General features: G+C 41.6%; 1 protein-coding gene across 1 annotated transcript in view; it reads right to left on the bottom strand.

The window, feature by feature from the left end:
* Positions 1-12,982, bottom strand: part of mRNA-cap (mRNA capping enzyme) — a 66,335-nt gene that overhangs the window by 51,982 nt on the left and 1,371 nt on the right. The window contains exon 2 of the mRNA XM_053796616.2: positions 2,597-2,806. Coding sequence (XP_053652591.1) covers positions 2,597-2,806 — 210 coding nt within the window. The remainder of the gene's footprint in view (positions 1-2,596; positions 2,807-12,982) is intronic.

The raw sequence follows: 12,982 nt of genomic DNA, 5'->3' as shown, positions 1-12,982 counted from the left end.
GTGACACATGATTTCCTGTCCCTGAAACCATGTTGGCTGCTGTTGATGAGATCATTCCTTTCTAGGTGTTCCACTACTCTTCTGATAATCTTCTCCATGATTTTGCTTACTATACATGTCAGTGACACTGGTCTGTAGTTTAGTGCTTCATGTCTGTCTCCTTTTTTAAAGATTGGGACTACATTTGCTGTCTTCCATGCCTCAGGCAATCTCCTTGTTTTGATAGATGTATTGAATATTGTTGTTAAGAGGTACACATAGCGCCTCTGCTCCCTCTCTCAGGACCCATGGGGAGATGTCATCTGGCCCCATTGCCTTTGAGGTATCTAGCTCACTCAGAAGCCTCTTCATGTGAACACTTCTTTGAATCTCTTGTTGAGTTCCTCACATACTTCATGGTCATTTCTTGTTGTCTCTCCTTCCTTCCTTCCTTAGCCTGATTACCTGGTCCTTGACTGTTGTTTTCCTCCTGATGTGGCTGTATAACAGTTTCAGGTCAGATTTGGCTTTCGCTGCTATGTCGTTTTCATATTGTCTTTGGGCCTCCCTTCTTATCTGTGCATATTCGTTTCTGGCTCTACGACTGCTCTCCTTATTCTCCTGGGTCCTTTGCCTTCTATATTTCTTCCATTCCCTAGCACACTTGGTTTTTGCCTCCCTGCACCTTTGGGTGAACCATGGGCTCATCCTGGCTTTTTCATTATTCCTGTTACCCTTGGGTACAAACCTCTCCTCAGCCTCCTTGCATATTGTTGCTACATATTCCATCATCTCATTAACTGCCTTCCCTGCCAGTTCTCTGTCCCACTGAACCCTGTTCAGGAAGCTCCTCATTCCCATGTAGTCCCCTTTCTTGTAGTTTGGCTTCATTCGTCCTGGCCTTCCTGCTTCTCCCTCCACTTGTAGCTCTACTGTGTATTCAAAGCTTAAAACCACATGATCGCTGGCCCCAAGGGGTCTTTCATATGTGATGTCCTCGATATCTGCACTACTCAAGGTGAATACTAAGTCCAGCCTTGCTAGTTCATCCTCTCCTCTCTCTCTTGTAGTGTCCCTTATGTGTTGGTACATGAAGTTTTCCAGTACCACCTCCATCATCTTGGCCCTCCATGTATCTTGGCCCCCATGCAGCTCCAAGTTCTGTGTGTGTGTGTGTGTGTGTGTGTGTGTGTGTGTGTGTGTGTGTGTGTGTGTGTGTGTGTGTGTGTGTGTGTGTGTGTGTGTGTGTGTGTGTGTGTGTGTACTCACCTATTTGTGGTTGCAGGGGTCGAGTGTGTGTGTGTGTGTGTGTGTGTGTGTGTGTGTGTGTGTGTGTGTGTGTGTGTGTGTGTGTGTGTGTGTGTGTGTGTGTATGTGTGTGTGTGTGTGTGTGTGTGTGTGCGCTCGTGTGCGTGCGTGCGTGTGTGCGTGCGTGCGTGTGCGTGCGTGCATTTATTTTGTTGGATTTGGGCCTCAGGACGAGGTTAACAAAGCCATGAGGAAGACTGTGGAGTTAGCAAGGCTAGTTGGTGATGAAGGGCTCAAGGACATGCAGGGTGAAGCGAGAGAACTGGTTGAAGAATATGCACTGGGCTAAATGATGAAGAATTGTTCGAGATTGTCCAGGCAGAGATTGAGGATGAAGAAGAGGAGTGTGTTGCTGAGGCCAATCGACCTCAAGCCCTCCCCCTTGAAAAACTAGGGCAACCGATGAGAATGACAGCACAGCTCAAAAAAATTTTTTACGACACAGACCCATCAATGTTGAGGGCTTTGAAGGTGATGAGTGGCACTGATAGGAGCATAATTCCCTACAAAACTCTGTTTGTCGATATGAAGAGGAAACGGTCTCAGTTGCCCATCACAATGTTCTTCACAAGGAAGCCTGCACTACCCCTGCCGCTGCCCCTACCACCTCACCTGAATCTCAACCCGTGGCAGAATCTGACTCCATTGCTAACTCTGGCTCTAGTGATATTGGCAGTGAAGAGTTAGAATCCACACACTAGACTCATCATGTCATGCAGTTACACTCCATATAATCACCTCCATTCAACTGTCATCAGTAACTGCATGGCTATCATCACCATCATCATCATCATCATTGTCATCATCACGTCATCAGAATTCATCTGCCTAACCTTACAAGTGGTGAGTATTTTGTTTGTTCATTATTTGTTATTAAACCATAAACCATGTTATTAAACAATAAACGACGTTTTCATGTGTTTTACGATTGTTCGTGGTTCAACAGGTTAAGGAAGCAGTACTGTTAGGCTAACAGGTTAAGGAAGCAGTACTGTTAGGCTAAGTAAATGCTATTATATTTCCTTACTATATATTTGCGCATCAAAACATTCGCAAACACTACAGTACAGCATTATTATATTTCCCTACATCATATCTGCGCACCAAACATTCATGAATTTTTAAGATTCGCGAGGTTCTTGATCCCTAGCCCTTGCGAATGTGGAGGGCCTCCTGTACTGTATAAATCTTGAAACAATGTTAATTAAATTGCTTATACCATAAACCTGATGTCAGGGCTACTCTACTGAGATGGAAAACTTTATATTAAGGAAAAAATCAATGTATGGTATATAAATCAATTGCCTACCTTGTAACTTTTCATTGAGGAAAAGAGCATTGCTGGAGAAAACCTATGCTCAGGAGATACCTGGTCATCAAATTTTGAGCTCAGAGGAGTTTTGAAAGCTAAAAATTTACCGCCAATAAGCAAAGTGCTTTTGCGTGGACAGTGGAGCCATCGAGGAGGTATAGGACCAGGTTCAGGTCCAAATCTGTCCCCTCCTCCTCCACCCGACATCTAGAAAGAGTAAAAGATAAAAATTAAACTGTCACACTCATATGATTACTGCATGCAGCTAATAGAGGCGAGTAAAAATAGATGACTGCTCCTCGGCAGATTTCAACCATTAATTTTAGTTGGTTGTGCAAATGGTAAAAAATGCAGCCTAACCTAATCAAACCCACCTAACCCAATTTAAAGTAACCTAACATAACTTAACCTTACTCTGCTATCAGAATTAGTGAGCCTTTGTTTACATTTTGTCAGGTGTGTGAAAAAACACAAATATTGGTTATTCTGTGATGTTCATAAGACAAGATATGATCAAATTTCTTCAGATTTTTAACCCAGGGGATGGTTAGCCACCCAGAGTGACGCCAGAAAGTCAGTCCATCATAGAAGACTGTTTGTCTCATTTCCATTTGGGTTCTTTAACCCTTAAACGGTCCAAACGTATATATACATTTTTTCAACATCTGAAAGTATGTAAAAAAATGTAGATCTTTTTTGTTTTACATTTGAAAACGTGTCAAAAAAACTTTTATCTACATTTTTTTTTGTTACATTTGAAAATATGTTAAAAAAAGTAGATCTACTTTTGTAGCACTACGAATTTGAACGTCTTTTTGTTTGGACCGTTTAAGGGTTAATCTTGTCCTCCAGGATGCAACCCACAACAGCTGACTTAGAATTTGCTGCCAACTGAGCCATGTAGGTTGGGATTTGCAGAATCATAATAACATGACTGTAAACAAGTCAGAGAACAGCTGGGGCCCAAACCCATGGAAGGTGAGGTCAAACTCTCAGGCCAACATGAACCAGTGGCCTGCAAGGTTTAGCACTCATCTGCCATGAGTTTGAGCCCCACCCACTCTTTGAGATTTTATTAAGTTGTATGTATTGTAAAATGTGGGTTCAGCAAAGTAGTAGTCACAAACCATAGGCATAACACTTTTTTGTCAAATATTATCCAGTTCACTGGGGAAATAGTCCTAAAACTAGCAGGGCAGTGTGCTAACTACTGTACCAAGCTAGCCTAATAAAACAAGTGGTTAATGAAACAAACCATACCACAGGCAGGGCTAGAACCTGTGAACAGAGTCATAAAACTCCAGACTGACGTGTTAGCCACTGGGCCAGCTGGCTACAAGCCCAGTGACTAACGTGCTGGTCTGGAGTTTTATGAGTCTCAGATCGCGGGTTCTATCCCCACCCATGGTATGGTTTGTTTGCAATTGTGTCATTATGATTTCGTGAGTCACGAAGTGGTTAATGGACTGGCCTGCTGATTAAAATCATTTAAAATCAGGCATAATTACAGATAATACCACAGACCACTCCCCTACTTTCCTCATAACAACTCTTGGTAAAATACCCCAAGACACTACTAAAGTCACCTTCAGACTTCACAATGAGGCAGCCATTAATAACTTCACAACAGCAGTAACAAACATTGACTGGCACACTGAGCTAGAAATCTACACGAATGTTTTAATAATTTTCTAAAAAAGACCCAATACCTTTATAACAAGCACTGCCCTAAAAAACTAAACAGATGACAGCTAAGAGACTGAACAGTCCCTGGCTAACACCCAGCATTCTCAAATCCATAAATACAAAACACCGATATGAAAAACAGTACAGAATGGGTCACATAACCAGAGACCAAACAAAACGTTACTCGTCAATCCTAACCAGCCTGATAAGAAGGGCAAAAAAATTGTATTATGAGAACAGATTATCCAACTTACGAGGTGATATAAAAAAGACCTGGAAGACCCTATCAGAAATTCTGGGAACAAAAAAGATATCACGAAATAGCGAAATAAAATTAGCAAAATCAGATGAACCCCAACTCCCACCAACAGAAACAGCAAACAGACTCAATGATTTCTTCTCCAATATAGGTCAAAACCTTGCCAATAATATCCCAAGCTCAGATACCCCACCAAATGACTACCTCACTGGCAACTACCCGAACACACTGTTCCTAGCTCCGACTAACCCATACGAAGTCTCCCTTATTATCAACGCACTGAAAAACAAGGCAGGAGATTTAAATACCTTACCACCCTTTATATACAAAAAAGCGTCACAAGTACTATCACCAATCATTGCAACACTCTTTAACAAATCCATTGAATCCTCCACCTTCCCTACAGTTCTCAAAATAGCAAGGGTCACCCCGATCCATAAAGGAGGAGACCAAACAGAGTTGAATAACTATAGGCCAATATCCAATTTACACCCTCTCTCAAAAATCTTCGAAAAATTAATTCATAAACGAATCTACTCCTACCTCATCTCCCATAACATTCTCAACCCCTGCCAATTTGGATTCAGGCCTAATAAAAATACTAATGATGCTATTATACACATGCTAGAACATATATACACTGCATTAGAGAAAAAAGAAGTCCCACTGGGGATCTTCATTGACTTACGTAAAGCTTTTGATACAGTTGACCATGACTTGCTCCACGTAAAATTGTCACACTATGGTATTAGAGGGCACTCCCTCAACTACCTCAAGTCTTACCTCAGCAACAGAAGCCAATATGTGTACACAAATGGGGCAAGCTCTTCCGCACAACCAATTACAGTTGGTGTCCCACAGGGAAGTGTCCTTGGCCCTCTTCTCTTTCTCCTATACATAAATGACCTACCAAATGCTTCGCAATTACTCAAACCCACACTTTTTGCAGATGACACCACATACGTCTTCTCTCACCCGAGCCCAGTCATGCTAGCCAATACTGTAAACACCGAATTACAAAAAATATCTACCTGGATGAGGACTAACAAACTTACATTAAACATTGACAAAACCTACTTCATTCAGTTTGGTAGCAGAGCTACAGATGTACCTCTTAACATAACGATAAACGGATCACCTATCACAAAGCTAACAGAGGGAAAATTCTTAGGAATCCACCTCGATAATAGACTCAAATTTCATACACATATACAACAAATTTCTAAGAAAATTTCCAAGACTGTAGGCATACTATCGAAGATACGGTACTATGTTCCACAGTCAGCCCTCCTGGCCCTTTATCACTCTCTTATTTACCCCTATCTCACCTATGGAATTTGTGCATGGGGCTCAACAACAACTAACCATCTCAGACCACTAATTACCCAACAAAAGGCTGCAGTTAGAATGATAACAAATTCTCACTACAGGCAGCACACTCCTCCAATATTCAAAACACTCAACCTACTCACCATACAAAACATCCATACTTATTATTGCACTTATTACATACATAGAACACTTAACTCTGATATTAACCCTCCCCTCAAACATCTCCGTGCCAACCTCAACAGAACACATGACCATAATACAAGGCACAGATCACTCTTTGATGTTCCTCGTGTCCATCTCACGCTATGCAAAAACTCAATGCACATAAAAGGCCCTAAAATCTGGAATTCATTACCTGTAAATATAAAAGAAACACTACCTGTTTATAAATTCAAGTCTCTTCTCAAAGTTCACTTACTCACTCAAAACCAAATAAATACTGAATAACTGAACCAGATAAATTGTATATCCTAAATGTTACTCACAATTATATCACAAATGTTAAACCTAACTTTGTTATTTTTTTTTTTAAATACACTACCTGAATGAACAGCAATGCATGCAACCATATGACCTGTCTTTGTAATACTCATTTGTATTTTATAGTTATCTGTTTACAATAATGTCTTATCACTGATTTCATCATTGCTTAGTTAATCTTAAGTTAATTTTAAGCCAGCCCGTAATGCTATGCATATAAGTGGCTTTGGCATGCTGCTCTTACCTGTATTTTTTTGTACCTCTGTATGTATCCTAAAATTTATAAATAAAAAAAAAAATAAAAATAGGTACATATAAGGACAATTATCATACATAGTGTAAATTACCTAGATTTAAGACTGGCTCACTATGCAACTGGTTCTTGCCTATTCTGGGAGGTACCTGAAGTATACCTGAAGAGGGTTTCAGGGGTCAATGCCCCCATGGTCTGGTCTGAGATCAGGCCTCGTGATGTATCAGGGTCTGATCAACCAGGCTGTTACTGCTGGCTGCACGCAAACTGACATACGAACCACAGCCCAGCTGGTCAGGTACTGACTTTAGATGCCTTTCCAATGCCTTCTTGAAGACAGCCAAGGGTCTATTGGTAATCCCCCTTATATATGCTGGGAGGTAGTTGAACAGTCTTGGGTCCCTGACACTTACTGTATTGTCTCTCAGTGTACTCGACGTGCCCTTGCTTTTCATTGGGGGAATGTTGCATCTCCTGCCAAGCCTTTTGCTTTCATAGGGAGTGATTTTCATGTGCAAGTTTGGTACTAATCCCTCTAGGATTTTCCAAGTGTACATTATCATGCATCTCTCTTGCTTGCATTCCAGGGAACACAAATCAAGGGACTTAACCGTTCCCAGTTATTTAAGAGCTTTATTACACTTGTGTGCCATGAAAGTTCTTTGTTTACAACCGCGTTATAGGTTAGGTTAGTCAGAAAACAAAACAAGCGTTTCCTGATGTGGGTCTTAGCCACATGATGACCTGCAACTGAAGCTTTTGGTCATCTGACCGAGTCCTTCTGCTGGCTTACTGATTCACCTCTTTAAAAATCTTGGTTATAATTAAAACCATTTCAACCATGTTATGATTTTTCAAGTTTATGTTTACTTGGAGTTTACCTGGAGAGAGTTCCGGGGGTCAACACCCCCGCGGCCCGGTCTGTGACCAGGCCTCCTGGTGGATCAAGGCCTGATCAACCAGGCTGTTACTGCTGGCTGCATGCAATCCAACGTACAAGCCACAGCCCGGCTGGTCAGGTACCGACTTTAGGTGCTTGTCCAGTGCCAGCTTGAAGACTGCCAGGGGTCTATTGGTAATCCCCCTTATGTATGCTGGGAGACAGTTGAACAGTCTTGGGCCCCTGACACTTATTGTATTGTCTCTTAACGTGCTAGTGACACCCCTGCTTTTCATTGCGGGGATGTTGCATCGTCTGCCAAGTCTTTTGCTTTCGTTGCGAGTGATTTTCATGTGCAAGTTCGGTACTAGTCCCTCTAGGATTTTCCAGGTGTATATAATCATGTATCTCTCCCGCCTGCATTCCAGGGAGTACAGGTTCAGGAAATTCAAGCACTCCCAGTAATTGAGGTGTTTTATCTCCGTTATGCACGCTGTGAAGGTTCTCTGTACATTTTCTAGGTCAGCAATTTCACCTGCCTTGAGAGGTGCTGTTAGTGTGCAGCAATATTCCAGCCTAGATAGAACAAGCGACCTGAAGAGTGTCATCATGGGCTTGGCCTCCCTAGTTTTGAAGGTTCTCATTAACCATCCTGTCATTTTTCTAGCAGATGTGCTTGATACAATGTTATGGTCCTTGAAGGTGAGATCCTCCGACATGATCACTCCCAGGTCTTTCACGTTGGTTTTTCGCTCTATTTTGTGGAAGGGATTTGTTTTGTACTCTGATGAAGTTTTAATTTCCTCATGTTTACCATATCGGAGTAATTGAAATTTCTCATCGTTGAACTTCATATTGTTTTCTGCAGCCCACTGAAAGATTTGGTTGATGTCGGCCTGGAGCCTTGCAGTGTCTGCAATGGAAGACACTGTCATGCAGATTCGGGCGTCATCTGCAAAGGAAGACACGGTGCTGTGGTTGACAGCCTTGTCTATGTCAGATATGAGGATGAGGAACAAGATGGGAGCGAGTACTGTGCCTTGTGGAACAGAGCTTTTCACAGTAGCCGCCTCAGACTTTACTCTGTTGACTACTACTCTTTGTGTTCTGTTTGTGAGGAAATTATAGATCCATCTACCAACTTTTCCTGTTATTCATTTAGCACGCATTTTGTGCGCTATTACACCAAGGTCACACTTGTCGAAGGCTTTTGCAAAGTCTGTATATATTACATTTGCATTCTTTTTCTCTTCTAGTGCATTTAGGACCTTGTCATAGTGATCCAGTAGCTGAGACAGGCAGAAGCGACCTGCTCTAAACCCATGTTGCCCTGGGTTGTGTAATTGATGGGTATCTAGATGGGTGGCAATCTTGCTTCTTAGGACCCTTTCAAAGATTTTTATGATATGGGATGTTAGTGCTGGACCCTTTCAAAGATTTTTATGATATGGGATGTTAGTGCTATCGGTCTGTAGTTCTTTGCTATTGCTTTACTGCCCCCTTTGTGGAGTGGGGCTATGTCTGTTGTTTTTAGTAACTGTGGGACAACCCCCGTGTCCATGCTCCCTCTCCATAGGATGGTAAAGGCTCGTGATAGGGGCTTCTTGCAGTTCTTGATGAACACTGAGTTCCATGAGTCTGGCCCTGGGGCAGAGTGCATGGGCATGTCATTTATCACCTGTCTGAAGTCATTTGGTGTCAGGATAATATCAGATAGGTTTGTGTTAAAAAAATTCTGTGGCTCTCTCATAAAAAATTCATTTTGATCTTCGACTCTCAGTCTGGTTAGTGGCTTGCTAAAAACTGAGTCATATTGGGACTTGAGTAGGTCACTCATTACCTTGCTGTCATCTGTGTAGGACCCATCTTGTTTAAGTAGGGGCCCAATACTGGATGTTGTTCTCGACTATGATTTGGCATAAGAAAAGAAATACTTTGGGTTTCTTTCAATTTCATTTATGGCTTTTAGTTCCTCCCGCGATTCCTGGCTCCTATAAGATCCCTTTAGCTTAAGTTCAATGTTTGCTATTTCTCTGACCAGTGACTCCCTACGCATTTCAGATATATTGGCCTCTTTTAGCCGCTCTGTTATTCTTTTCCGTCGCCTGTAAAGAGAGCGCCTGTCTCTTTGTCGCCTGTCAAGTCTTCATGTTTCATATATTTATTTTTAACATAGCAAGACCGTATCATGAATTAAAACTTTTGTTTGACACAGTACCATCTTCAATTTCTACCTCTGGTGGCCTGGTGGTTAAAACTCTCGCTTCACACAGCGAGGGTCTGGGTTCGATTCCTAGCCAGAGTAGAAACATTGGGCATGTTTCTTTCCACCGGTTGTCTATGCTCCCCATCAGTAAAATTGGTACCCGGGTGTTAGTCGACTGGTGTGGGTCGCATCCTGGGACAAAATTGACCTAATTTGCCCAAAATGCTCAACATAACAAGCGGCTTTCTATATAGTAGTATATCACTGATGTCAGCTATGGTCTGTGTACCTTGTACATCTTTATCTTTATCTTTATTATTATGTCTTTGCAAACAGTACATTGAGATTTTATATTTACAATAGTGGGTTGCAATGCAGAGAGAGTCTCTATTATGCCTAGGTATTATGGGCCAACTTAACATTATTGGCTAACTGACTACTTAATACTAAGAATTTTATCATAGTTGTACAGTAGGACAGTAATTATTTCATAGTTGAACAGTAGGTTATTAATTATAAGTGAATTAAATTTGTATAAGACAAAGGATATATTCATATAGTCTAAAATGCTTATTGTGAAAAACAATGGTTCAATTATATTCCTGTCAACAATGGATAAGAGGTTCAAAGTGATTGTTGAAGTTATGATGTGGGAGTACATAGGTGAATAAGTGTATATTGAATATTTAGCATTTAGTCTATGGTGATTAAGTGGCTTTTGAGAAGAGTCTTAAACTGATTTTCAGACTGGGTTACTTTAATATATTCTGGTAATGAATTCCATATTTAATGGCCCTTTATGTTTACCTGGAGTTTACCTGGAGAGAGTTCCAGGGGTCAACGCCCCCACGGCCTGGTCTGTGACCAGGCCTCCTGTGCATAGAGTTTTTACATAGTATATTTGTAGTAAATAAAGATATATTATTATTATTATTTTTTATTTATTATTTTTTTTTTATTATCACACCGGCCGATTCCCACCAAGGCAGGGTGGCCCGAAAAAGAAAAACTTTCACCATCATTCACTCCATCACTGTCTTGCCAGAAGGGTGCTTTACACTACAGTTTTTAAACTGCAACATTAACACCCCTCCTTCAGAGTGCAGGCACTGTACTTCCCATCTCCAGGACTCAAGTCCGGCCTGCCGGTTTCCCTGAATCCCTTCATAAATGTTACTTTGCTCACACTCCAACAGCACGTCAAGTATTAAAAACCATTTGTCTCCATTCACTCCTATCAAACACGCTCACGCATGCCTGCTGGAAGTCCAAGCCCCTCGCACACAAAACCTCCTTTACCCCCTCCCTCCAACCCTTCCTAGGCCGACCCCTACCCCGCCTTCCTTCCACTACAGACTGATACACTCTTGAAGTCATTCTGTTTCGCTCCATTCTCTCTACATGTCCGAACCACCTCAACAACCCTTCCTCAGCCCTCTGGACAACAGTTTTGGTAATCCCGCACCTCCTCCTAACTTCCAAACTACGAATTCTCTGCATTATATTCACACCACACATTGCCCTCAGACATGACATCTCCACTGCCTCCAGCCTTCTCCTCGCTGCAACATTCATCACCCACGCTTCACACCCATATAAGAGCGTTGGTAAAACTATACTCTCATACATTCCCCTCTTTGCCTCCAAGGACAAAGTTCTTTGTCTCCACAGACTCCTAAGTGCACCACTCACTCTTTTTCCCTCATCAATTCTATGATTCACCTCATCTTTCATAGACCCATCTGCTGACACGTCCACTCCCAAATATCTGAATACGTTCACCTCCTCCATACTCTCTCCCTCCAATCTGATATTCAATCTTTCATCACCTAATCTTTTTGTTATCCTCATAACCTTACTCTTTCCTGTATTCACCTTTAATTTTCTTCTTTTGCACACCCTACCAAATTCATCCACCAATCTCTGCAACTTCTCTTCAGAATCTCCCAAGAGCACAGTGTCATCAGCAAAGAGCAGCTGTGACAACTCCCACTTTGTGTGTGATTCTTTATCTTTTAACTCCACGCCTCTTGCCAAGACCCTCGCATTTACTTCTCTTACAACCCCATCTATAAATATATTAAACAACCACGGTGACATCACACATCCTTGTCTAAGGCCTACTTTTACTGGGAAAAAATTTCCCTCTTTCCTACATACTCTAACTTGAGCCTCACTATCCTCGTAAAAACTCTTCACTGCTTTCAGTAACCTACCTCCTACACCATACACTTGCAACATCTGCCACATTGCCCCCCTATCCACCCTGTCATACGCCTTTTCCAAATCCATAAATGCCACAAAGACCTCTTTAGCCTTATCTAAATACTGTTCACTTATATGTTTCACTGTAAACACCTGGTCCACACACCCCCTACCTTTCCTAAAGCCTCCTTGTTCATCTGCTATCCTATTCTCCGTCTTACTCTTAATTCTTTCAATTATAACTCTACCATACACTTTACCAGGTACACTCAACAGACTTATCCCCCTATAATTTTTGCACTCTCTTTTATCCCCTTTGCCTTTATACAAAGGAACTATGCATGCTCTCTGCCAATCCCTAGGTACCTTACCTTCTTCCATACATTTATTAAATAATTGCACCAACCACTCCAAAACTATATCCCCACCTGCTTTTAACATTTCTATCTTTATCCCATCAATCCCGGCTGCCTTACCCCCTTTCATTTTACCTACTGCCTCACGAACTTCCCCCACACTCACAACTGGCTCTTCCTCACTCCTACAAGATGTTATTCCTCCTTGCCCTATACACGAAATCACAGCTTCCCTATCTTCATCAACATTTAACAATTCCTCAAAATATTCCTTCCATCTTCCCAATACCTCTAACTCTCCATTTAATAACTCTCCTCTCCTATTTTTAACTGACAAATCCATTTGTTCTCTAGGCTTTCTTAATTTGTTAATCTCACTCCAAAACTTTTTCTTATTTTCAACAAAATTTGTTGATAACATCTCACCCACTCTCTCATTTGCTCTCTTTTTACATTGCTTCACCACTCTCTTAACTTCTCTCTTTTTCTCCATATACTCTTCCCTCCTTGCATCACTTCTACTTTGTAAAAACTTCTCATATGCTAACTTTTTCTCCCTTACTACTCTCTTTACATCATCATTCCACCAATCGCTCCTCTTCCCTCCTGCACCCACTTTCCTGTAACCACAAACTTCTGCTGAACACTCTAACACTACATTTTTAAACCTACCCCATACCTCTTCGACCCCATTGCCTATGCTCTCATTAGCCCATCTATCCTCCA

Source organism: Cherax quadricarinatus, chromosome 80 (genome assembly GCF_038502225.1).
Source record: "Cherax quadricarinatus isolate ZL_2023a chromosome 80, ASM3850222v1, whole genome shotgun sequence".
NCBI classification, from domain to species: domain Eukaryota; kingdom Metazoa; phylum Arthropoda; class Malacostraca; order Decapoda; family Parastacidae; genus Cherax; species Cherax quadricarinatus.
This window is presented reverse-complemented; position numbering and strand designations above follow the sequence as displayed.